Source organism: Argentina silus (assembly GCF_951799395.1).
Source record: "Argentina silus genome assembly, chromosome: 15".
NCBI classification, from domain to species: domain Eukaryota; kingdom Metazoa; phylum Chordata; class Actinopteri; order Argentiniformes; family Argentinidae; genus Argentina; species Argentina silus.
This window is the reverse complement of record NC_139669.1, coordinates 3,268,109-3,294,256: the sequence shown is the minus strand read 5'-3', so window position 1 is coordinate 3,294,256 and position 26,148 is coordinate 3,268,109. Positions and strand designations below refer to the sequence as shown.

Genomic DNA, 26,148 nt, shown 5'->3' with positions numbered 1-26,148 from the left:
GGTACCTACGTTCAGTAAAAAGACAACACTATATGCACGACACGGACTAATAACTTATTTGAGACTGAGAGAGTCAGCAGATATTCAGAAGTGTGAAAACAACAGGGACATTATAAACATGAATGACAAAATCCATAGGTTCCAATTCACGTGTATTATAAAAACAAACAACGTCGCAAAAGCGTCAAACATTGCCCCCAGTGTTTGGTAAAAAATAACACAAATCTGCCCTCCGGTCAAGCCTGGTCCACACTACGCCTGCGCAGCTGTCAGTCGGACAAGATGGCGACGAGCAATGGTGGTGGAATGGAAGTTGATGGGGCAGGTGAGAATTTCTCTGCAAAAGCATAATTGTTGTCCCTGCTTATTTGGGTTATTGTGTAGACTTGCAAACGGGATAGCCGGCTGTATATGTCATGCCGATGGTGGTTGTAGCATTACGATTTCGTATTAGGCTAGGCTAACGTTAGCTAACTTGCTACTACTACTAGCTCACTCAGTCACACCAGCTAGCAGGCTCAGCTGGCATAGCGAACTTGTGTAGGTAGTTGTAGGCAGCTACGTGTCATTGGTCCTTTGCGACCAAGAAACCACAATAATACAATATGCCAACAATATTCCAAAGTACACACTGAAGCAAAATTATCAAATAAACCTGAAAAGGTCCGGGTTTCTTGCCGTAACGTCGTTATGAGTTAGCTATTGCACCGGCTTTTTCATGTCAACAGTCAGTGACGCTTGCTCCGCAAGGAACAGGTGCTGCAGCTCCGTGTTTGATGTCGGTATGCGACAGCAATAACTAGCTCAAAGTTCTTAGGTAACGCATCTCGCTTCTCTCCTCTGTCCAACAGTCAGCCCCAGTGTTATGGCCTCCGGGGTCACTGGGAGTGTCTCGGTGGCATTGCACCCTCTCGTCATCCTCAACATCTCAGACCACTGGATACGCATCCGCTCTCAGGAGGGGCGGCCCATGCAGGGTATGTTTTACTGTGACACTGGGTGTTGTTTTTCAATGTTATTCCTGTATGTATGTAATCTCAGTATGGAATAAATAATGGGATTATTGGTCTACGGTTAGGGCCGCGGATTAGGTTCCAATTTCAGAGATGTACAGTGATATCCTTGCCCTTAATGCCCATTGATGAGTTAAACGGTAATAAACAAGTTGAACACATCATCTTTTAAGGTTAGAGGAATAGTTGTGACACTGTCAATCAGCAGACTTGCAGTGTTTAATTGTATTGAGTAATACTTTACATGTCATCTGTATTTTATCTTTTCCTTTGCACACAGTGATAGGAGCGCTAATCGGCAAGCAGGAGGGTAGAAACATTGAGGTGATGAACTCCTTCGAGCTGCTGCATCACACTGTAGACGACCGAGCACATATTGACAAGGAGTACTATTACACCAAGGAGGAGCAGTGTGAGTCTTCTACACGTGTCTGTGTTTCTCTACTCGGAATTGAATACCACTATTTTTCCGCACCTCACCTTTTCAAACAATTTGATGGCAGACTTGATTGTTCATAGTGGTGAAAGTTGTAGTTAACAAACGAGTGATCTTCTGGGACATTCTGGGGCAAATTGTTTGGTTGGTAGAAGTCTGTGGTATGTGATGGTGGTCACTGATCTCTCTCTCTCTCTCTCTGTCTCAGTCAAACAGGTCTTCAAGGACATGGAATTCCTGGGCTGGTATACCACAGGGGGTCCTCCTGACCAATCAGATATCCATATTCACAAGCAGGTAGGTGGAACAAAGAGGCCAAAGTCAATTTTTACACTGAGAAGTAACAGGCGTACTATAGTAACGTAACTTTTACTGTATTGATGGTAATACCCTACGATGAGTGCGTCTCTGTTCACTTTGCTCATTGGCTTTTGCTGTGTATTTCTTTCCACTTCAGGTTTGTGAGATCATTGAGAGCCCTCTCTTCCTCAAGCTCAACCCAATGACCAAACACACTGATGTGAGTTACGTATATGGAAACTATTGTCTGATATGAAGCGGAAATAACTTATGTATGGTTATATAATAACAACATATAATATATAATAACAAAATTTGTCCTGCTTCCCCCAGCTCCCTGTCAGCGTATACGAGTCTGTTATTGACATCATAAATGGAGAGGTAAGTAAAGCATCTTTACTACACACACACACACACACACACACACACGATTTCTAAACTTGAACACCCCTCTGTCTTATTCAATCCCAGGCGACCATGTTGTTTGCTGAGCTGACGTACACTCTGGCCACAGAGGAGGCGGAGAGGATTGGGGTCGACCATGTGGCGCGCATGACAGCCACAGGCACAGGAGAGAACTCAACAGGTAGGTAACCCACAGCTATCCTTCCGAGGTCTGTTTTTCATCCCATCAGAAGCCGAGAAGTTAAAGAAGTCTAATTCAACGTTTGTAATGCTCTGTCCCTTCATCTATTCCCTCCTCCTCTTCCAGTGGCAGAACACCTCATAGCCCAACACAGTGCGATAAAGATGCTCCACAGCAGGGTGAAGGTCATCCTGGAGTATGTCAAAGCAGTGGAAGCAGGTGAGAGGGCTGTCTGTCTGTCTGTCTGTATCTGCTGTTTGTTTGGGGGGGGGAATAATGCTCAAAAAGCAGTTGTTAATGTCATTCTGTCTTGGTGTCATGAAAATCTGCAAGGGTCCTCCAACCACACCCATATCCTCCCCCATATCCTTAGTCCTAATATACCCTGACAATCTTATCCCACCTCAATCATTGTAATGTGGGTATTCATTTTGCTAATGTTTTCTCCCTATCTTCTCTCACCCCCCCTCCCTCCTCTGATTTGGGACTTTCCAGGAGAGGTGCCATTTAACCATGAGATCCTTCGAGAAGCCAACGCTCTGTGCCATAGACTGCCTGTCCTTAGCACTATCAAATTCAAAACAGACTTCTACGATGTAAGTACTGTCCTCTTCACCCTACACACCAGACTAATAAGTAAGTACTCTCCTCTTCACCCTACACACCAGACTAATAAGTAAGTACTGTCCTCTTCACCCTACACACCAGACTAATAAGTAAGTACTGTCCTCTTCACCCTACACACCAGACTAATAAGTAAGTACTGTCCTCTTCACCCTACACACCAGACTAATAAGTAAGTACTGTCCTCTTCACCCTACACACCAGACTAATAAGTAAGTACTGTCCTCTTCACCCTACACACCAGACTAATAAGTAAGTACTGTCCTCTTCACCCTACACACCAGACTAATAAGTAAGTGCTGGCCGTGCCTATACGCTTTATCTAGTGTTGGATCTTAGCCTTACTATTGTACCAACCTGCCCAGCTGTCAGTTTTTCACATATACTTTTCAATGGTGAATGAAGAAGTGCCTGTCATGTTCTGACTTTAAATCACTCGGTAAAGCCCATGTATTTCCTTTAAGCAAGCTCAGGCAGGTTGGCTAAACTGTCTTGTAAAACACACCAGCTGAAAAAATCTCTCTCTCTCTCTCTCTCTCTCTCTCTCTCTCTCTCTCTAGCAATGCAATGATGTGGGCCTCATGGCCTACTTAGGCACCATCACTAAAACCTGCAACAGCATGAACCAGTTCATCAACAAGTTCAACGTCCTCTATGACAGACAGGGCATCGGCCGAAGGATGAGAGGACTCTTCTTTTGAGCGCCAGAGAGGGAGGGAGAGTGAGTGAAAGCGGAGGAAGAGATCACAAGCACTGCAAATTTTCATTTGTTTGCTTGTCTGTTTTTTTTATGTTAACAGTACCCACTGACCTGACATACAGAAACACACTATCAGATACAATTGAATGTTAGTTTCACAACCAACCAGTTTACTGTTTTCCAAGGTAGCAAATTCTATGTGTCTCAGAAGCCGCCTGTATATATCACTTAACCACACACTCATGAATAGAAAGAACAGGACAGTGTATGAAATCGCTCACGGTAATCACTCACAGTTTGTTTAATATTCGTGAGTATGCACATTAATGAATCCATGTACATGAACAGAAATTACATTTTCCCCTTTTTGCTTTGTTTTGTCGTTCCATGTTTCTGTACGTAATAAATGATCTGCTGATTTTTTCTGGGACTTTGATCTTTCTGTTTGTCCAATGACAAATGGACATGGCCAGTCATTCAAATAATAATAATCACAAATCGATAACTATTCCTACACTATAAAGGAGCATTCTCTCTAGGTAGTGTACACACACGGGACACAGTACCTTATTACAAATTACAAATGAATGTGGCCAGGCCATTTATGACTGAAGTTATCAACAGACATGTACTGTTTTTGCCACTATAAGGGAACATTCCCTAGTATACATAATGTTTAAAACATGAGACCCACATCTTCAAATGATTATATAAAGCCTGCTCTGCAGAGTCAGCATGACTGCAGGTTTAATGGCCAGGGGTTTGAGTATTTGCCGTTAGTTAGTTTTTGATGTCATATGGTCCTGCTGTGTACAGCCTCTGAAAGTAGTGGTGTAAGTAAGGTGTTGGTAGCAGGAGGAGGTAGAAGAGTTTTAGCGTTAGTTACAGTTCTCAGGACTCAGCGTTTATTTGGGTATTAAAAGGTAGCGGAACTTGAGATAATGACCCTTAGCCTGTAGTTTTTATTTAACAGTGTATTTTTTACCAGCCATGTGGCACCAACAGGGGTTGGCCTAACTTTCCACCGACCACGGATTGCCTCATCCCCCTCTTTTATGAGCTCTCCACTCATTGCCACATCACCTTTCTTTTCTACCTTCTAATAATCATAATGGTAGGAGCAGAACATCAAACATGACAGGATTTTTTTAAAGTTTATTTTTCATCACTCAGAGTCATCATGGTTACATATTTGCTTTGTGGGGTTGAATACTGATGCTAAATGCTAAATAACACCTACTGGCTTGTATGAGGGAATTTGCCAATAGTCTCATTCCTGTAACAACATTACCAGTCACTGTCATACATCTGCACTGAAACACATCAGTAATACCATCGCTCTAGTGCAGGTCATTGCAGGTTACATGCTCAAAGCCCCATCATTATTGGGAGGTGCATCTTAGTCATTCTGTATCTAGGTATTGGGTGAAGATGTCCTCTGAAAAAAGTCTTTGTTCGTTCACAAAAAAAGCTTAAGGCGTAAGCAAATCCTCTCCACTCTGCTCCATTCTCTGTCACTCTGCTGCTCAGGAGGCAGGGGGGCTACTCACTCACTGGAGGCAGGGGGGCTACTCACTCACTGGCGTCGTCAGCAGGGGCATCAGCAGGTGAAGGGTACTGAAAGCGAACAGGATCATAGAGGTCATGCTGGTAGTTATAGGGATAGCGGTATTGATAGGGGTAGGGGTACAGGGGGACTTTCTTAGCGATTGGTGCAGGTGGTGCTGGTTCCTCCACTGGTTCCTCCTCCTCTTCTATCTCCTCAATGGGAGGAGGTGGGGGTGGCGGAGGGGCGACTTTGCCCTTGATGGGCCTAGGTGGGTGGTCGATCAGACAGTCTGGGTCCCAGTAGGGGTCGCAGTCATACTCCATCCCCTTGTAGGTGCGGATGGGGGCTGGAGGGGGAGCAGACTTCTTGACGGGTGGGGGTGGGGCGTACTTTTTGACCATGGGGGGTGGGGGTGGTGGCGGTGGTGGGGCGTACTTTTTGACCACGGGGGGTGGAGTAGGCCGGGGCTGACGGACGGGGGCTGGGGTTAGGACCTCGCCCTTATGAGGCTTGCATTGGGGATGGTAGCGCGGGTCGCAGAGCACGGGCACGGCTCCGGTGGGAAGGAAAACGATGTGGGGCTTGCAGAGAGGGTCTTTGGTGTTGCACAAGTGGATGACATCAGCCGAAGAGAGGGGTGGAGGGGGAGGGGGCTTTTTGGGCTGTGTGAAACCTTTCATTGGTGGAGGAGGGGGAAGAGGTGCAGCTTTGCAATTCTTGTCCTTGGCTGGGTCGCACTTGATGGTGGGTACCCCCAGGCGGTTCTGGTAGTAGGAGGCATTAGGGCCGTAGATGTGCTCCAGCTGCCTCATTTGCTGGTACAGGATCCTGATCTTGTCAATTTCGTACACCTGAGAGGTAGAGTTAGAATAGAGAGCAGTCGGAATAAAGTGAGTGAGATAGATGAAGAGAATTACATACATAAATAGAGAGAGAGAGAGAGAGAGAGAGAGAGAGAGACAGACAGACAGACAGACAGACAGACAGACAATGAGGGAGTATGAAATAAAAAAAAACATAGCAACTAGTCATCTTTAGCCACTGCCTGTCATTTATAATTTCATGAGGCTATAACCCTCCTTTCTTATTTCCCATTCCATCTCACCCCCTCCGTGTGTCCGATGCTGCTGTAGTAGCGGTAGTAAGCCTGGAAGTCTGGGTCGTTTCTGTACCATACGGGGTCCACATTGCGCTTTGGCCGTGAGTGAGTCAGGAAACCGTTAGCCTGATCAGAGTCGATACCCAATGCACTCACTGGGGCCATCTCTGTTAGGAGAGGAGGGTCGGAGAGACAGGACAGTCAGTCATAGACAGTCACAGGCACATGGACAGTCATAGAAGGGGGGGGGAGAGAGAGAGAGAGAGGGGCAGATGAGGGGCTTCTGAGACAGACAAATAAAGCCTGTGCATGACTGATTAGTTTGCACAAAAGAACTTGTAATAGAGAGAAAATACAAGCATAACATTTTACCTTCCTGCTTGACGGCTTCCAGTAAAGACCGAGCCTGCAGCAGACCTGCAGAGGGACACATATCACTTCATTATCCCTGTACATGATCCATCAACCATCTAGTAACTATCATTATGTTAAAACCAGCTGACAGAAAAGACCAAAACTGACCTGGGAGAAACGTCAGACAGCATAGTGCCCCTGCCGCCAACCACAACGAAGAAATCATGCTGACCACCTGCAATCCAGACATCTAATTATGCAGCAGGCTACCAAAAACATCTTTAAACGATGAAGCTTACTGTGAAATATACTGTGAAGTATTAGGCTACTCCAAAACTTTCATCCTTAAGTTTTAGCTTTAAAACTCTCTAGTTAGTTGACCAAGACCCTCTATTTGAATAGATCCCAACATGTAAACATGTCCATCTCAATGCTTTTTCATGTTATTGACAGTATTCTAACACAGAATATACATAATTTCATCATTGTAGGCTGCCCTAGGAGACTATAGTGACCATTGTACTCACCTGGGCATTGAATGCTGTGTCCACTGTTGTAGTGGGAGCAGGTGTTAAATATAGAACTGCATGTCAATCATTGTGACGCATGAGTGCCTATCCAATATCATTGGTTTAACCCTAGAAACAATAACACTGGCTCCTCCCTCTATTAAAGCTTGTTTTATACAGAGCTTCTGGTGGCAATTAAGAATGAAAACCCCATGGACTTCAGCGGTAAAGTCATAAAAAGTCCAGACTTCAAACGGAAACTCTCAGTAAATCTGGGAATAAAGCAACACCTGCTGGGTGTAGAAAAGCTAAAATGTTTCAGGTAAAAAAAACATCAAAGCCTTTATATTTAATGTCTGACCCAGGCAAACATGACCTTGTATGTCAGATAGAATATTTTGTGCCGTGTGTATTTTAAAAAGGGCCTTTTAAAAAAAAAAAAAAAAAACTTTCCTACCATGGAACACCTGCTTTTCTGTCGTGGCATGCTCACTGTAAAACGTGTAATAATAATAATAATATTGCTTCTTTTTTTTTTGTTAATAACAATAATTTTACATTGAATAATGTGATCAGTCCATACATTCCAGTAGGCAAGTTCAACATTTGTCTTTCCCTCATTCAACAAAAAAGGCTTTCCCTCATTCAAACAAAAAAGGGAGACAAATAACTGAATCAGATTGCAATTGGTGTGTCATTTCAACAGGGATTACAGAGAACAGCTGGTCTCAAGAAATCAGTAGGCCTACACCCAATTACATGAACCTTACTCAGTTTGTCATGACAACCTGATCCACACAGTGTGTCATTTATTCCTATGCAAATCAGAGACCCTATAAAAACAAAGATATTAATTCCCAAATTACATGGACTACTATCCTTGCATTAAGATGGACTCAATTCAACTTATTTGCATTTTAGCTCATTTTAACAGTGTCACAGCAAAGGCTCTGAATACTCATATGTACATTAGGTATTTCTGTATTGACATTTTTAATACATTTACTGACATTTCTAAAAACCTGTTTTCACTTTGTCATTCTGGGGTATTGTGTGTGGATTGATGGCAAATTCTTAATTTAATCCATTTTATATTGAGTCTATAACACAACATGTGGAAAAAGTGAAGGGGTCTGAATACAGTTGCCTTCGGAAAGTATCAAGACAGGCAGCTACATAACGACACGGACGTGTTGGCCAATGTTATCCATCAAATCTTTATTATAGCGCGTTTAATTACAGATACATGTGCATACTTTAGTCGGCCAAAAACATTTGTCTGAGCAGAGGTTACGACCAAGCCAGTGTTGACAGGTGCTACATGGAAGCACTGAAAGCAGTAATTGTCTATATAGGTAGGCTGTTCCTGTAACAAACCAGGTGTCAGTAGAAGACGATTCAAGTGCTTCACTTTCCACACACAGAAAAACACCTTGGTACTGATCATGACAAACCAATCTTTATCCTTGTGATATATTACTGTAATATCTGAAGATGAACTCAAAACCCTTACTTCAACTAAACATGTAGATACAGGCTCTTAGAATTCAACAGAACTGATACACAAGATGGTTAAACTCACTCAAAGCAGTGTTCCCAACATTGAAGATATTCCCCATTATCGCAGTGCTCAGACATGAAATACATCTGCATTTGCTACATTTAACTTGAGCGCATTTGACATGGAACTAGTTTAGCAAGCATTGTTTTCATAACTAGCTATATTCCCAGATGACGGTTGTTGAAACCAAATAACAATTTAAAAAAAAAAAATTGGAAGAGACCGACGATTTTGGAAATAAATGCAAACACGTTTAATGAGGAACATCCATCTAACGTTTAAAAAAAGAAAAAAAAAATCACTTGAAAGCCAAGTATAATAAGCACCCCATTAGAACACTCTCTCCTCACACTGAACTGTCGCAAAATAGTCAGAAACCACCATGCAGGTCTGCATTCCAGTCTCTCTCATGATGGTGGTAGATGATGACAAACCGGGGGGGGGGGGGGGGGGGTCAAGGTCCAATCTTAAGTCTTTAGAAGCCCATTATTTATAGCGATCCACACCAGTCATATTCATGCCGAGGCGTCTTCAGACGAAGGTGACTCGGCTGCGGGCTTGGTTGACCTGCCACACGTTGAGCTCCTCGTACTCCTCCAGAGCCTCCTGGAGCTGTGCCGGGGTGAACCCGCGGGAGATGCACCTCTGCTCAGCCTCGGCCATTCGCACTACCCCTCCGGCCCCGCCTTGCCCAGCCTTGCCCTCGGTGGCCAGCTCACGCAGCAGGGAGAAGATCACGTCAGAAGGTCGCTGGGCTCTGGAGAACAGTGAGGATTAGGAGAATAGGTTGAGGATTAGAAGTGATGGAATCACATGGGTTTAAGCAAAAAAAATCTAGTCTCTTTAGAGACGCATTCAATTACTCCTGTTGGATGGATTATGTTCAATTTAAATTGTTTAAATCCCAAGTCTATATGCAATCTACCTACTGATGTTGCCATGTTGACTTTGTAAGTTGTATTTCAAGGGAGTGACAGGACAACACCTGGCATACTTTCAAAAAGTCGTTTTTTAGGAATGTTTTTGGAGGCAAAACATTCGAAGTCAAGACTCGAGAGACTCTAAGCACTTAACCGCTGACACGCCAACAACTCGTTTGAATGTTTTGACACTGCTGTGTGAACAGATAGTAAAAAAACCACAGGAATTTTACCACTTCCTTCGGGGTATGTAGCCATTTTCATTATGGCTCCTGACTAGCCCATAAACATGCCAGACCCTTACTCTGTCTTAGCATTAACACTTAACTGACCGGATGCCTATGGGTATCTTATTAAACAATAACACCATTCTATGGCACCATTAGACTGTCTGGTTGGCGGTATACCCCCTTTTCACATGACTGAGCCGAATCGAGCTAAGCTGTACTGGCCTGGTTTCACATCCAACATAGTTGCTATAGCAGTCCTGGGAAGGACAACGTAAAAAGAACATTTCCTAGCCGGCCCAGTACGGGTTGGTTCAGGTCGACCCTGTGTCTGTCCGGTACTGAGGAGGTTGCTGCTGACTAACCTGGTGGTGCTGGACTTGTCCGCCTGCAGTGAGTCCTTGGACATCTCCATGAGCCTCATGGCCTCGTTCACGTCCTCCTTCTCCACCACGTCCTCCAGTCTCAGACGGGCCTACAGGGGGCAGGAGAGAACACCAGAGGTCAGGATCACTTACAGTCTCCAGCACAAACACTCAACACTGTATGACACAGGATTTCCCCATATTGAACGAGGTGTCGACTGGGTGTTACTGTCGATCGGACGTTGTAGGCAGCGCTGTGCCGGCACTGTCAGACCGAGACAAGTGCAATGCCCAATGGAATGGTCGGCAATTGCCCAAGTCTCCGCCTCTCAACACCAGCTAGTCTCTCCATTGGCTGAAGCTCAACGTCAGTCAACACAATAGGCAGCAACAACGCAATGACTGGCTTGTAAATGGTGCCTAAGTCACTGTAGGTCATTATAGGCTATATTGAAAGATGCTCGGAGGTGACAGATGATGACCATTTCCAATCACAGTCAGTTTTGCATGGGTTTGCACAGCTGCTCCTACGCACACAGGCTGACTGCACACCCTGCAAAGCTGACCAGGACCAGACAAACAAATCTCCACTAACTAAGGTATAGTACTGCAATCAGGGGGTTCAAGGAGAAACAGAACACATGACACACCAATTCTTAGGTGCCTGGAAGAAACCTCTGCTGGACTGTGGTTTGTAGCATCAAGGCAACCCAGGCCCAAGGGAGCTGCAGAGGTTGCCCTCTGGTGGGTGTCCGCATGTAGCACAGTGCCAGCCAGGGTGTCAGGAAGTGCTGGTTTTGCAGTAGGGCGGGTGAGTCAGCTACCTGCACAAACAGCACTTTTGACACCCAGGGGCTAGGAGACCACACAGAGTGAGAGGGCTCGCACACACGATCACTCCCTTGCACACGCACACACCACCCACACGAGCGCTGGCATAGGGGTAGTTATGAAGCCAAGTGCCCAGCTTGTGAAAGAAGTGCTCACACTGCGGTAGGCTGGGCATCACCTCTACCTGCACTGTAAGCACTTTAGCACACACTGGACCGCGGTGAAGAGTCAAGACTGTCCCCTTCAATCCATGAAGTCTCTTAGAACACAGCTGGTTGTAGAGTTTCAATCCCCACCTCAGACGTGACCATGTCGAAAAATAACCCCTAGTCCCTCTCCCAGACACTAGCGTAGATTTCAAAGAACCGGGTGGATAAGCAAGACGGTAGTGCCTCCATCTTGCAATTTTCACCATCTTGCTTAGACCCATCCAATCTTTCCAGATCTACACAAGTGTCTCAGACATACGGGGGGGGCTAGGGTTAGTTTTTGGACACGGCCCGGGTTAGGGGTCTAGAGTCCCACTGCTCCCCCAGTCCTGGAGGTGAAGTTGGGAGTTAGGGTGGAGTCTCACCAGGGCGGTGGAGAGGCGGAGGATGGAGAGGAGGGTACGAGCGGAGGTGAAGGTGCAGTCCTTGCTGACGCGAGCCTCCTTCCTCATCTCCACGTAGGCCGCAGTGATGTAATCAGCCAGGGCCTCCGGCACCACAGGCTGCCGCTGCTTACACAGGGAGATGTAGCGTCTGGAGGGACAGAGGGGAGACACAGCGCAGTACAGTTACCATGACACCTGGAGATTTAACCCCTCGAGACAGAGACGATAAATGTAGACATAAATAAATAAATATACATGTAGAAAATGTAGACATGGAGATAAATGATAGTTACAACCAGCCTCAGCTCAGAATGGGAAGGTGTTCTGCTTAAACCTTTGTCAAGGTGCCACTACTGCAATGCCAATACTGTCCATATAAAAAAGACCTGTTGAACTACACATCAATGACAAACACCAGTCACACACACACACACACACACTTGTGCACGTCTGTTTTCAAGACATTTCAAGATGAAACGTCTGCGAGAATAAACAGGCAGATAAGTGCGTGTGGGAGGATTTTTTTATTTATTTTTCTATAAATTGATGACTAAGTAGAACCATTTCTTTATTCCCCATCACAGTAAACAGAACCAGTGTAATGGTGTGTGTCATTATTTGTTTTGAAAGAGGTGATGTTGTGGAACAGACCTCATTAGCTTCATGTCGATGGGAGTGAAGTGAGTGGGCGGTTGGCGGCAATGCTGGTGGACGTAGGTGATGTGTTGGGCCAATCGGAGATCGTTGTCGGCGTCAGGCTTGTCCTGGATCAGCCACAGCAGGTCGAAACGGGAGAGCAGGGCGGCAGGAAGCTGGATGTTCTGCTCGATGGTCTTACGGGGGTTGTAGCGTCCGTAGGCGGGGTTGGCAGCAGCCAGGATTGAGCAGCGGGCATTCAGCGAGGTCATGATGCCAGCCTGGGGGGGGGGGGGGGGGGGGGGGGGGGGGGAGGAGAGTCGGTCAGATGTATTCACATATTCTCGATAGGTGGGGGGGGGGTGAGATGAAATGTCAGGGTGTTTTGACCGTGGTTGTTCACAACCTCAATTTGGGATCAAGGCTGGACAACGGTTGGATTCCAGCCAGTGGACAACATTTTCCACAAGCCTCATTTGTGACTAGACTTACTACTTTTTACATTTGGATGTTGTATAAGTCTACTCACAGATTGGCTGGAATAGGGGGGCTGGCGACTAGCCGCCTGCTACCTTTGAAGCAAAGTCATCAGCCCCCCCTATGCCTACCAATCTGTGACGAGACTTGTACCACATACAAACATACAAAAGTCCAGTCACAAATGGAGCAAGATCAAAACAAGCTGATTTCTACAGATAAGCAAGGAGGAACCTAGAGAATGTCTCCATCCCCCTCACACACGGTGGTTGTAGCATGTCAGGGGATCCCTCACCTTGGCGATGGAGATGGTCTGCTGCTCCATCACCTCGTGGATGGCTGTGCGGTCAGCGTCGGCCATCTTGTCAAACTCGTCGATGCAACAGACGCCCTGGTCAGCCAGCACCAAAGCTCCGCCTTCCAGGGTCATCTCCCCCGTCAGGGGGTCACGCATCACTGCGGCCGTCAGACCAACGCCAGAGGAACCTCGCCCCGTCGTGTACTGGCCTGGCGGAGGGCAGAGGGCAAAGGTCATGGCTAGGCACACATTATGAAACTAACTCCTTGGGCTATAGTTTAACAATAAAAACTTCTCTCCTTGTCTCAACTCCTCCATCTGTAGCAATGTGGAAGGACTAGCTGGGTGAAAGCAAATTCCCAGTAGCTATACAGCATGTTACTTTCACCTATTCGGTGTCTACATCTTCATCCATATCAGGGAAAGGACACAAGGACTTGTAGATAGAGGGATAGTAAGGGTTAATACTCACTGCGAGGGGCCAGGCGGTCAATGTAGGACAGCAGCTGGGACTTAGCCACTCCAGGGTCTCCCATCAGACAGATGTTAATGTTGCCTTGGTGGAGAGAACACAACATCATTAGAAAATATCCAATCCCGTCACCTTGAAGGAGGTCAGCTCAGTTAGGAGGGATAGCAACATCATGAGGGGGGGGGGCACTGCTGTGATCCTACCTCTGATCTTCATCCCTTTGGGGGCCTGCTGTACCCCTCCCACCAGGAGCAGGAGGAGAGCCTTCTTCACGTCTTCATGGCCGAAAATCTCTGGGGCGATGGAACCTGCTAGCTTCTCATAGAAATCTTCCTCTACAATAAAAGAGGACGACAAGGTTAATCAAGGTGGTCACTGGGGGCTACGGGCTGTTTCCAAACCCAAAGTCTCACACACACACACACACACACACACACACACACACACACACACACCTGTGATCTGGCGCAGCTCTTCCTCGTTCAGCTCTTCAGCACTCAGCTCGTCATCCTCAGTCTTGTTCATCAGTATGATGTTATGGGCCTCCATATACGTCTCTGATAGGAGGCCCTGGGGTGGGGGGGTGGGGGCAGGAAGACCCATTACAACAGCAACCAAAAACACCACTGAAAGGTGCGCAAGCTAAACTCAAAATTGTTAATTTAACCTTCATTCAGCAAGGTTAGTCATTGAAAACATTTACAAAGGTCTCTTCAGTTATAGTTTTATAGTTTTTCTACCGATAACTTTAAGGCTTGTACCAATCCTCTGGATGTGTTGTAGCCCACTCACCTGGACAGCCTGTCTGAAGCCAGTACGCAGCAGAGGGAGGAAGACCCCAGCTATGGCCACGTGGTCTCCAGGCTGAGCTAAGCGTGTGTTCTCCCCCCGGGCATAGATGGTCATGCTCCTGGGGATGTTCCCCACAGGCACCTGGTCGTTCTGGGGATGGGATGGAGGACAGAGGGAGTTACATCAACAACCAATACATACGACTAATGTCGTTAGAGGCTTACATGGATATGGATGTTCATCTTTGCCGTAGCCTGCCAGACATAACATAATTACATTGATATTATAGTTATATTAATTGTATTATTATACATTCGGGTGCGACAGAGAAGGGGTCTTGCACTTGCACAAAGAAGAAATGCACAACACAGGAGAACATCATTCGTAAAGTCCTTACATGTTCCTGTATTTTCAGCTCCTGGAACTTGACGAACTTTGACCCTCGGGTCTGCAGGTAGAGCCTGCCCCCGGACCGGTTGGTGACGCACTCTTGACTGGGACACATGATGATCGGCATGAAGGTTGGGGATTGGATCTGATAATAAAAAAAGGGTGTGTGTGTGTGTGTGTGGGGGGGGGGGGGGTTGGGGGCTCCAGTTAGTACAAGGAGAGTGAAGCAGGAGAAACTAAACGGCTTCTACACTAGATGCCAAGTTTACAGACGTATCTACACGACCCATCCATAATAGTTTAATGCAGTGCCATTGCTTACTAGTTTCTGTGATGCATTGACCATAACAACCCTGAGGCCAATCTCTTACCGGCTGATATGTCTCAGCACCACACTGGTCACAGGTGTACGTGGCGACAATCATCATGGGTTTGACCTCGGTGGCACGGGTCACAATACCCCTCACCGACACCAGCTGGCCGATATTTTCAGCACGGACATCACGGACTACTTTGGGTTTGGCAGTGCTGGGTGGTTTGAAGCACAGCTCACTGTGGGGGGGGGGGGGGGGGAAATAACTGGTGTGAGATGGGAGAACCAGAATTCTTTCCTTATGATTAGACGTTTTCTCAATATATTTTTGTCACAGACAGAGGTTTCAATTCCAGTCAGTCAAAGGCGGAGGCAGAGGCATGGAGAACAGGTGGACTGAGGCATGGAGAACAGGTGGACTGAGGCATGGAGAACAGGTGGACTGAGGCATGGAGAATAGGTGGACTGAGGCATGGAGAACAGGTGGACTGAGGCATGGAGAACAGGTGGACTGAGGCATGGAGAACAGGTGGACTGAACTTACAATCTCCTCATGAGCTCAGGTGGGTATTGGTTGCGTGGGTCCCGGGTGTCTGCGGGGTCACGACCCCGCTGCTCCATCATCAGCCTGTGCTCAATGTACACATCCAGGGAATCTTTAGCCACAACCTGGGCAGAGGGGACAAGCACATAAGTATGGCAGTATTCTAACAGGTTTACTTGTTCTCAAATGACCATAATCATCAATAACCTGACAAGGCAACCAATATAATATCAAGGGACTAATGTGTTGAAGTGGCAGTCCGTCTCATTGCAAGAAACAGCGGGGGTCTGAGAATAATAGATCTGGAAGGTGTAAGCAAGCTCCGTTTTGCCCCCTGATATTCAATCCTCTCAGGCCTACCAAGTGCATTGGGGGTAAGACACAGGGGTTGATTTGGGATATATCAATCTGTGGTGCGGTACCTCTCTCTCACGGTACTCTGGCAGCAGCTCGTGGATGGCGTCAGCGAACAGGCCTGTGTATCGCTTGGCGTTCTCACAGATGCTCTCCACCAGCTCTGGATCCTCTTCCGCCACATCGTCCAGGTCAACCTGTACAGCCACCTGCTCTCTGTGGGCCAGAGACACCTACACACACACACACACACAGTTACTAGGCGCTATGTTACAGTCACTGGGGCTCCGTACCAACAATCCTAGCTAAAACATTGCAATGAACCACCCTGAACCAGAAAATCCAAAAATGCTGGTGAATTTGTGCAATAAACATGTAATAACATGATTATGTGGACGCTAAACAATGGACACTGGCTATGTAATCAGTTATTACTATTACCCATACCTGGACATAATCTAGAAACATTCTCCATCGTGTGTGAATGATCTATAGAGTTCTAAATTATTTAGGATTCAGTATACATCTGCCTGAGCTGCAGAAAGGTGTGGAACATAACAGTCCTATACTCACAAGCTGAGCTCCATATTTGAACACTTTCTTTCCAGAGTCATTCTCACTGTAAAACTCTTGCAGAAACTTCTTACATTTCTCTGAGGGAGAGAGAAGACAGTAGCATTTAGTACAATAATGAACACATTTTTTTTATTTTTATAATAATAATAAATAATCCTTCGTTTTTCTAGCATTGCTTTTTGCTTATGATGACTGACGTATAGATTATTCACTTTAGACAAATGTACTTGTTGTAAGTCGCTTTGGATAAAAGCGTCTGCTAAATGTTACAAATGCAAATGTGTTATGGACAGGGCAGAATCTGGGTGTGAACCGTGGAACCTCCATTGTGGCCATACGGACTTCCTACTTTATATGAACTGTTATCGTACACACACAATATCATCTGGTCCTGTACTTGTCCAATTCGATATTAATCTCAATTCAAGGCCAGTTAGTGATTTGCACATGCAAAAGTTAGACGGGCAACCACGACAGTATCACTATAAACGGGCCTCCACATCAGGAGCTAATTTGTTGTCCTCCGGCGACCCCCTTTGTTGGGTAACATCGCAATCTTTAATCTCGATGAGTCACTATTGCTCACGGTAAAGCTCTGTCCCTTTAAAACAGACATATGGGCGTCCATTTTTATTTTGCTTAACTAATGGGTGCGTTCAGGCTAATATACTACAGTACAATCATTAGGTTAGTGTAAATGTTTAGCAAGCTCTTGGCTCTCGCGAATTGCCAGTGCAGTGTCCATTTTTAGGAAAATAACCCCCACTAAAAGGTACGAACCGTAACTAGTGCCATTTCTGAATTTGACTAGTAAAACGAAAGCAGTACTTGCCCAACAATAGATTAACTTTACTTACTTTCCCATTCGAGCCAAAAATCTGCATCTCAACTACATAATTCTGCGTTTGGGGATGCTTTTGTAAACAAAGCAGCACATGGCTTTTGTGCCTTGTCACTCGAGAAATCCTCCGCTATCCCTGCGCTCGTAAAGTAGTCCCATATAAAAGCGCTGTGTGTTATTCCAAAATGGAGACATGGCCACTGTGTGTGATTACAGCTTCTGTAGACAATGGCACTAAGCGCAAGCCCAGCTGGGTTGCTTAATAAAAAAAATCTCTGGCAACGTCTAGTAGCTAGTTATGCAAAAACATGACGTCCATCTACAACAAAGCGAACTTCAAACCAGAAGCGCGGCTAGCTACTTCAGGCAGTACTGGTAGCTACAGAAGTTTATCTAAATGTGCAAACTGCATTTTACAATACTTTTTAACGATTGACATTGCATGAGTTTATATTCTTGGTGACAGTATGGCTCACTTCAGTAGTTAGCTAGCTACACTACCACTACCCCCCCCCTCTCAGTGTCCATGTGCTCCTCGCGCGTAATTCTTTGTCCAATGTCGGAGAGTGCCATTGCCATTTCCATCCGGGTAATTTGAAGCCTGACAAGCAAGAACAGTAGGGTTTAAACTTTCTAGTCGGGACACCTACCAACGTTTCTAGCTAAACGTAACTAGATAGCTAGCTAGCGTTAATGTTTTAGACGCTGGTTTTGGAACTTTGACAGTCCGGAGTGTGCTGCCTGAAACGCTTTAATAAATGCGGATGGGTTTAGCCAGCAGGATTAATTACCCTGATGAAAAGTGTACAAATGTGGCACTATGTTGCAATCAAAAGTCAAGAACGATAGCTAATTAGTATTACATAGCTCTTCATCTCCAGACGCACGCATAGGCGTTTCAGCAGTACTATACCTGTTACTTGCATGCTAATTGAATAGTAGCAACTCAACCACACACAGCATGAGTAATGCCGGTAAAACAAAAACGTACCTTTCTCTGCCAAATAATCCTTAGGGGCCATGCTTGCCGACCACAGGTGACGATATACTTGTTAACGGGGCTTGTAAATCCGTATTTACTTTGCTCAACTTTAAAAAATGAATGTTTTCTATAGCTTCACACCGTCACCGGAGACAATTCATTCGCGGAGTTGCAGGACACGGTGCAAAACTGGCGCGAGTCTGCCGTCTCCGGTAACCAATCAAAACGGGTACTTCTGTTACCAAAGGCGTGCCTTAGCTGTGGCGCGAGAACTGCGGTTGTTGGGATGTCACATGATTCAACAAACTGGTGCGTAGTGGCGCGAAAAGTTGTGATTGGTACAAAGACGCATATTAAGTTATAGACTTTTTTTTTGCGACCCCGCGAGGATAAGGTTGGGCTGTCTTCACAAAATCTCGAGTCCTCGTTAGTTTTATGCAATTACCCTGGTCTCATGCTAGGCACATAGAAAATGACAGCGAACAATACTTGGAACCTTGCACAGTTCAGATCAGTGACAGTTCAATGAGGAAAGATCACTTTCTCAGAATTATAGACACAGGCATGATGATGATGAGCATGACCACAGCATGCCGTGTGCATGCATGGACGCACACTAGGGTTGCCAGATCCAAATTAATCCCACTGTCCAGTTTTACACTAGTCTGGTTGAGTCTGGCAGTAAGTGAACCTGTTATTTCTCCTTGTTTTATGCAGACATCTTGACCGTCATCATTTACAAATTTTCAAGACACCACCACTGTCAATATGCTCAGAAAGTGTAATGGATTTATAAATATTAAATATTATGGAAAACAATCATAAACAGGGAAACTCCCCTGAGAGAATGTGCATCCCAAACACAAAAACACATCCCAGCATAACATCACTATTTGAACCACCAAGTGTGTTAAATCATTCCCAAATGAGCAATGTTGATGCACTGCATTCACTTAATAATATTAAGGCACCTGTATGTGATTTAACATAAAAAGCCAAAAAGACTTAAAGCCAAGTACATCATTTAACCCTTCAATGCCCATGACAGAGGGCGATGACAATGACAAAACTGATAGTTAGTTAGAGTTATCAAGATCTTTTCCCAGAACTGTTTTTTCCCCTTCAAATAGTGCTGTTGTCCACATTCTCACTGAAACAGCCCCTCTAGGTAACTGGCGGAGTGACGGGTGGATGGCTGGGGAGAAAAAGAGGGAAAGAACAACAAAGGTAAGAGACCACAGGAATAGATAGTGGGGCGTAGACGTTTTGGGGTCAGACCGCCAAATACGCCTTCTTTCTTTTTGTTGAACTATGTATAAATGTTGATACATTTGTCTTGTTGACGTCCATGGTTGGATCTGAGTGGGCTGGTGCTTTACCAGTGTAATGGAGCTCTCTCTGTCAGAATCATCGCTCTCAAAGTAATCAATCTCAGGCTCTTCCTCTTCCTCTACCTCATCCTCATCTTCCTCAATCAGGGACAACCTGAGACACACACAGCATAAGGGCCATTCAAACCTCAAGTACCGTACCAGGAGAAGCTCATAGGCGCTCTCTCTCTCTCTCTCTCTCTCTCACATACACACTTACAATGTAAGATGTGAGTCAAGGTCACACTGCTCAGAGGGGCTGGGTTGGACAATAGGGGACTGACGTATCCTGCTGGGCTCTACCCTGCGCTGCAGTGACCTGGAGAACACACAGCGTCACAACACCACTGGTCAACCACTCTCTAGCCCCTTTCATCTAGGTCTGGTGAGAGCATGAGAGCAATACTCCGCCACTATGATGATGACTTCTCATAGGGACTTTCCCCCTGAAGTGTACACTTGTCCTCACATGGACTTAAGCGGATGACTGGTGTGAGCATGGGCTTTTAAATCCATGCAGGGTGCTCCAAGTGCACACTTCAGGGGAAAAAATGATGGGAGAATTACCCCTGTGAGAAGTCGTCATCGTCATCACCATCAGGCTCGGGCTGGGAGAAGACACTGCTCTCGTCAGAGCCTGCGGCTTCACCGTGTGTCTGTGCGACAGGCGGCTGCTTGGGTGCCCGTCTCTGCAGGGTGGAGGTCAGGGTGGGAGTTGGGAGGCTGTGGATACTGCTACTGTCCAGCCACGGCCCTCCACTCGCACTGGACACTGAGCCTGGAGGAGAGAGAGGTCAAAAGGTTAAACCTCCTAAATCCCAGCCACCTCCCCAGCCTTAATTAACTAAGCCCTCTCATTTAAACAAGCCCTGCACCTTTGCCGAATAGTATGTACCATGGTGATATTACGGACGCTATGTGTTTATGGAATGTCATTTTACCATACACAAAATAGACAATAAAGCTTTTGAACAAACCAATGGAAAGTAGATTTAAAAATGAGAAAGTGTGTGTGTGTGTTACCCACCCCGGGTGGTGGTCCTTCTGCGCTTGGATGCGGGGGTCCTATGGGGGGATGGGGCTGCGCTCTTCTCCCCCTCCCCCTCTCCTCTGGTCTTAGTGGGGCCCAGCTGTAGAGAGCGCTGGTACATCCTCAGGGATGGCCAGGAGGGGGCACCAGAGGGACACTCACCACTCAGGAAACCTGACCTGGAGAGGAGAGAGGGATGGATGGAAGAAAAAAAGAGTAAGAACAACCTACAAGTATTTATATATGTTTATGTGACGTGTACTCAGTACATACTGTGTGAGTTACGGTGTACAAGTGAGGGCAAAAGGGGGATAAATGATTGTGTGGTTGTGTGAATATTTGTGTGAGTGTCTATGTGCACAAACACACTATAAAAACGTCATGCATGTCAAGTAATTGCTTGTGTGGATGAAGACATGTGTTCATGTACGTCTGTGTGTGTGTGTGTGTGTGTGTTAAGACTCACAGATGAGTGCGGTCCTGACGCAGGAGTTTGAAGCTGAACTCGCTCAGGATCTCCAGGAAGGGCAGGTTTGGAGGCTCCTCCCCCTCTGCCGCATCGCGGAACGCAAACCGTATACCATCCCTGAGAATACAATCAAGAACACAAATATGGTTTTAAATAGACGTGGCACAAACTGCATGATCTTACATAGATTAGAAATATATATACAGTACCAGTCAAAAGTTTGGACACACCTTGCCAAGAGTGTGCAAAGCTGTCACCAAAGCAAAAGGTGGCTACTTTGAAGAATCTAAAATATAAAACATATTCTGGTTTGTTTAACACTTTTTTGTTCACTACATAATTCCATATGTGTTCCTTCATAGTTTTGATGTCTTCAGTATTAATCTATAATGTAGAAAATAATAAAAATAAAGAAAAACCATTGAATGAGGAGGTGTGTCCAAACTTTTGACTGGTACTGTGTGTGTATGTATATATATCTATATCTATATATATAGATATATATATAGAGAGAGAGAGAGGGAGAGAGTGTGTGTGTGTGTGTGTTTGTGTTACTGACATGTGCAGGGTCATCAGTGGCTTGCGGACACGGTGCAGGTCAATGCCGAAGCTCATAGCCAGTCTCTTGGCCAGCTCTCTGATCTCCCCTAACTCTTGGCTACTGCGCTCCTCTGGAGCCAGCGCAGAAAGCAGCTGACACACACACACACACACACACACACACAATTAGTAGTCCATCCCCCCCCCCCATCACTTACACATAGTAATACACAGGTATTGTTTATTTAAACAGGCGCGCACACACACAGACACAGACACACACACACACACACACACACCTGCTGCAGACTCAGACAGATAGTCCGGGCGCTCTGCACTGGACTGATGAGCTTGGTTTTGCTCAGGGTTTCCTTGATGATGTCACCGTAGTCTTTGTAGAACTAGAGAGACGGGAAAGAGTCATCCTCCTCTCCTTCTTTTGACCTCTGTTCTTTATCTATCCTTTTACATTTTTTCATCTCCTGTTGGTCACCCACTCTTCCTTCCTCTGACTCACTCCTCCTCCCCCTCACTGGCTCTGAGAACAACTTCTCACCCCTCCTCCACCTTTTCACACACTTCCTTCAGTGTACCCTTTTTTGGTGATCTCTTCCTCTCCCTCCTCCAGTTCTCCCTCTTCCTTCCCTCCATCATTCCCTCCTCTTTCCCTATTCTCTTACTCTCTCTCCCCATTTCTCCTTCCTCTCCCCTACTTCATCCCCCTCTCTGCCTCCCGCCCCCCCCCCCCCCCCCCCCCCATCATCTTCCACTCTATCATTCCCTCTGACCATTTCTGCCTCCATCAGGCCCTCACCCCCTCCTCCCTTCTGCCCTCACCCCCTCCTCCCTCCCTCTCGTCTCCACCTTGCTGTAGTGTTTGAAAATGTCAGTGGCAGCGTTGAGGTCCAGGACTCCATAGATGACCAATTTACAGTAGCCAGCCAACTGGTTTCGCCTCCGCTGGAGGGTAGATATCTTCACCTCCTCCTCCCCCTCTTCCTCTACTGAAAAATCAGAGGGAGAGAGAGAGGGGGGCAAGAGAAGGCATTATAGGGAGAGAAAAAGGGGGGGGGGGGGGGAGAGGGGCGCAAAAAGAGGAATGCTTGAGATGTATACTTGATTTAACCGACATTTATTCTTCGACAGAAAAATTCACATTTCTGAAGGGCTGTCTTGTCAGTAGGTCACAGAACAGCACACATTGAGAATCACTGTCCCCCTAGTGGTAAAGCAGCAGCCCTACAAGACAGTCAGTGGCTCTAACATTCCTACCACACAGCTCGTCATCCTCAGGCTCGGTGAAGACGTAGTCCAGGAGGAAGGCCGCCATCTCAGAGCGGAGGGAGTCAGAGGGGGGGTGGGCCAGCGTGCGCAGGGCGGGCCGAGACCTCACCGCCCCCACCCCGAGCAGCAGCAACAAGTCACACAGCAGCACAAACGCCTGCGGAAATGATACACACGCGCGCGCACACACACACACACACACACACACACAGTCGAGTTCCACACATCATCCACACCCACACTCAGCCCCCCCAAGTAAAAGTGATGACTGCTACCAGACAGCTCTACCAGCAGAGAGAGTAGAGTAGATCTTGAACAGCCCGTCATCTCTGCCAGCCTCTTCTCCCCGCTCGTACCTGGTCTCTGGTCTCTGCCTGGCCCACTGACAGACAGCTCTGGCACACGACACAGAACGAGTGTACTTCCTTCTTCAGACGCTTAAGCTCTGCCTGGGAGTGTGTGTGTGTGTGTGTGTGTGTGTGTGTGTGTGTGAGGGAGAGAGAGGGGAAGAGCGACAGATTGAGACATGACACGAGAGCGACAGATTTGAATGAGATCTGAATGACGAAGCATCGTGTTAAAGGAGGGGATTTGTGTCTGTTTATTTTGGGGCTCTGTGTTACGTTGGCTAAACGCCCAACTGTCAGTTTGCCGAGTCATAACTGCCTGTGTGTATGTGTCCAAATCTGTGTGTGTGTACTGTATAAGCCTGAGAGTGTTGCTGCGGGGTCAGTTGCTCTCGAACAGATTGCTGTGTTAATTGCATGCTGTCCTCACAGCTGGTGAGTGGGTAAATAAGGCAGGCGGGCAGTGCCTTGGTGAAATATGGGCACCTTGGTGTATGAATAAGGTATGTCGGTAGCACCCATGCTATACACTCCCCGAACACTTTATTAGGAACGCTACACTAATACTGGGTAGGGCCTCCCTTTGCTCTTTATTAGGAACACTACACTAATACTGGGTAGGGCCTCCCTTTGCTCTTTATTAGGAACACTATACTAATACTGGGTAGGGCCTCCCTTTGCTCTTTATTAGGAACACTACACTAATACTGGGTAGGGCCTCCCTTTGCTCTTTATTAGGAACACTATACTAATACTGGGTAGGGCCTCCCTTTGCTCTTTATTAGGAACACTACACTAATACTGGGTAGGGCCTCCCTTTGCTCTCAAAACAGCCTCAATTCTTCGTGGCTTTGATTCCACAAGATGTTGGAAACATTCCTTTGAGATTCTGGCCCATGATGTCATAATTGCACATACAGGGAATGTATTACTACAGTAATGTGGGTTTGTGGGTTTGATTCCCACTGGGACCATGATATGCTGAAATGTATGCACTCACTGCAATGTAAGTCGCTTTGGATAAAAGTGTCAGGTAAGTGGCAAATATTATATATTATTATATTAGACAGGCAATGCCATAGTAGTAAGGCGCCCACCTCGGTTGGTGTAGAGTTGGTCACCCTCACTTTTTCCCAGAGCAGGTGGAAAGCTGCACACTTCAGAGCTGGGACCATCAGCTGAAATGAGATACAAAAAATAAAGTCATGTGTGTGTTAAGTGTGTGTGTGTGTATATAGTATCTGCCAGGAAATATGAGAGGAAACACACACACACCTCCTTGTCGATGTCTCTGGACTCCACACCACACTTCAGCAACTGAAAGCAGGGCTCAAACAGCTTCCATGCAGTCAGGTCCTTGGCACTGAAAATAAAAACACATGTACTAGGGCCAACACACACACACACACACACACACACACACACACACACACACACACACACACACACACACACACACACACACACACACACACACACACACACACACTTTTACCTGCTGAAGACAGCGATCCTCTTCAGGGCAGAGGCAGCACTGTACCCATCATCTTCATCAGCAGTGCCCTGGGCACAGAGACGAGAGAGGAGAGAAAACCTCATTACCAAAACACCTCAAAGGTTCTTTAACATTTAAACCTGGGGGGCACACAAGCCTTATCAGCTCAAGTTAAAGACTAGAGAGATTAACTGAATGAGACTCAAGGCAAGTGTGTGTGTGTGTGTGTGCGTGTGCAAGTGTGTGTGTACCTGCAGCAGCTCGTTGAGGTGGGAGCTGAAGCACTCCATCAGGCTGTCTAGCAGCTGGCTGATTGCCAGGTCGGCACGGGAGGAGAAGGTGTAGCTTTCGGCACAGAGGGCACAGCCCAAACGGGCACATGCCTCCAACACAACAGAGTCTGTGTGTTTCTCCACAATGCCACACAGCTGGGACAGCAGCAGGTCCAGAAACTGACAGAGAGAGAGAGAGAGAGAGGGAAAGAGAGAGTTAAAAGTTAAAAGAGGAACGAGCCTGAGCTTGTGTTTGAAAGCATCTCTGGAATTTGGCTTCTCTCTCTCTAGGTCTCTCTCTCTCTCTCTCTAGGTCTCTCTCTCTCTCTCCTCTCTAGAGAGAGAGAGAGAGAGAGAGAGAGAGAGTGAACGGGGAAAAAGAAACATATGGGATGAATACAAGGAGAACAAAGATAAAACAGATAAAAGGTTGGGTAAGAAGGGTGAATATGATGAACAGAGAGATTTCTGATAGGTGAGTATTTCAACCTTCTGCCTTTCTAGAATACTTGCACTGAGAGCAGTGATATTACATTATAGCTCATAGCTGTCAGCTTGTAAGTAGTGCCCCCCCCCCACTCATCTCCCTCCTACCTTCTCCAGTCTGCCAGTGCTGCTGTAGGTCTCCAGGTCAAAGTACAGAGGGGCCTTGAGGAGGCTGGTCACCTTCTCTGTGTCTGCTGAGTACTGTGTATGGGGGTGGAGGAGATAGAGGGTGTTAATGATTCTAGTTCAAATCAAATAGTTGGAAGTAAGTTCAAACCATGAGAGCTGACGTGTGTGTGTATAGAACTCACAAGAAATAAACAGTTTATAGATACTGTAATGTATTGTTAATGTTCACCACCTTGGCCAGAAGCTGGGGCAGCTGGGGGATGAAGTGAGTGGAGATGCGTCTTCTGTCCTGAGCTTGCATCTTCTTGTCTTTCATGCTCAGGATCTAGGTACACACACACACACACACACACACACACACACACGAACAGTCATAGGCAAG

General features: G+C 46.4%; 4 protein-coding genes across 5 annotated transcripts in view; 1 reads left to right on the top strand and 3 right to left on the bottom strand.

The window, feature by feature from the left end:
* Positions 1 to 269: 269 nt before the first annotated feature.
* Positions 270 to 4,082, top strand: cops6 (COP9 signalosome subunit 6). The gene is made up of 10 exons (XM_083685793.1): positions 270 to 325; positions 852 to 977; positions 1,294 to 1,425; positions 1,658 to 1,746; positions 1,907 to 1,969; positions 2,083 to 2,130; positions 2,221 to 2,335; positions 2,462 to 2,554; positions 2,831 to 2,931; positions 3,520 to 4,082. Exons 1-10 carry the CDS (start codon positions 283 to 285, stop codon positions 3,658 to 3,660), a joined length of 951 nt encoding a protein of 316 aa, XP_083541919.1. The 5' UTR covers positions 270 to 282; the 3' UTR covers positions 3,661 to 4,082.
* Positions 4,083 to 5,231: 1,149 nt separating this feature from the next.
* Positions 5,232 to 6,887, bottom strand: and4 (actinodin4; the record flags this gene model as incomplete). The annotated part of the gene is made up of 4 exons (XM_083686877.1): positions 5,232 to 6,059; positions 6,314 to 6,474; positions 6,680 to 6,724; positions 6,830 to 6,887. The coding sequence occupies 4 exons, from the start codon at positions 6,885 to 6,887 to the stop codon at positions 5,232 to 5,234; spliced, it is 1,092 nt and encodes a 363-aa protein (XP_083543003.1).
* A 1,481-nt stretch (positions 6,888 to 8,368) lies between these two features.
* Positions 8,369 to 18,511, bottom strand: mcm7 (minichromosome maintenance complex component 7). Of its 2 annotated transcripts, none has more exons than XM_083685922.1 (15): positions 18,354 to 18,511; positions 16,519 to 16,598; positions 16,014 to 16,178; positions 15,592 to 15,716; positions 15,106 to 15,286; positions 14,742 to 14,879; positions 14,345 to 14,494; positions 14,008 to 14,122; positions 13,756 to 13,887; positions 13,553 to 13,636; positions 13,078 to 13,289; positions 12,321 to 12,586; positions 11,649 to 11,817; positions 10,244 to 10,353; positions 8,369 to 9,488 (listed from the first exon to the last, which is right to left on the bottom strand). In XM_083685922.1, the coding sequence occupies exons 1-15, from the start codon at positions 18,382 to 18,384 to the stop codon at positions 9,263 to 9,265; spliced, it is 2,184 nt and encodes a 727-aa protein (XP_083542048.1). In that variant the 5' UTR covers positions 18,385 to 18,511; the 3' UTR covers positions 8,369 to 9,262. The 2 variants fall into 2 exon arrangements, with proteins under 2 accessions (XP_083542048.1, XP_083542049.1); XM_083685923.1 differs by having other exon boundaries at positions 14,008 to 14,095; positions 14,351 to 14,494.
* A 980-nt stretch (positions 18,512 to 19,491) lies between these two features.
* stag3 (STAG3 cohesin complex component) overlaps positions 19,492 to 26,148 on the bottom strand; it is a gene marked incomplete at both ends in the record, with an annotated part of 12,946 nt that continues 6,289 nt past the window's right edge. Inside the window, 17 exons of the mRNA XM_083686875.1 lie at positions 19,492 to 19,539; positions 19,724 to 19,829; positions 19,935 to 20,033; positions 20,282 to 20,486; positions 20,742 to 20,923; positions 21,211 to 21,330; positions 21,773 to 21,906; positions 22,053 to 22,154; positions 22,618 to 22,757; positions 23,026 to 23,194; positions 23,394 to 23,486; positions 24,482 to 24,562; positions 24,660 to 24,747; positions 24,880 to 24,947; positions 25,131 to 25,331; positions 25,746 to 25,838; positions 25,999 to 26,091. Coding sequence (XP_083543001.1) covers positions 19,492 to 19,539; positions 19,724 to 19,829; positions 19,935 to 20,033; positions 20,282 to 20,486; positions 20,742 to 20,923; positions 21,211 to 21,330; positions 21,773 to 21,906; positions 22,053 to 22,154; positions 22,618 to 22,757; positions 23,026 to 23,194; positions 23,394 to 23,486; positions 24,482 to 24,562; positions 24,660 to 24,747; positions 24,880 to 24,947; positions 25,131 to 25,331; positions 25,746 to 25,838; positions 25,999 to 26,091 — 2,022 coding nt within the window. The remainder of the gene's footprint in view (positions 19,540 to 19,723; positions 19,830 to 19,934; positions 20,034 to 20,281; positions 20,487 to 20,741; positions 20,924 to 21,210; positions 21,331 to 21,772; positions 21,907 to 22,052; positions 22,155 to 22,617; positions 22,758 to 23,025; positions 23,195 to 23,393; positions 23,487 to 24,481; positions 24,563 to 24,659; positions 24,748 to 24,879; positions 24,948 to 25,130; positions 25,332 to 25,745; positions 25,839 to 25,998; positions 26,092 to 26,148) is intronic.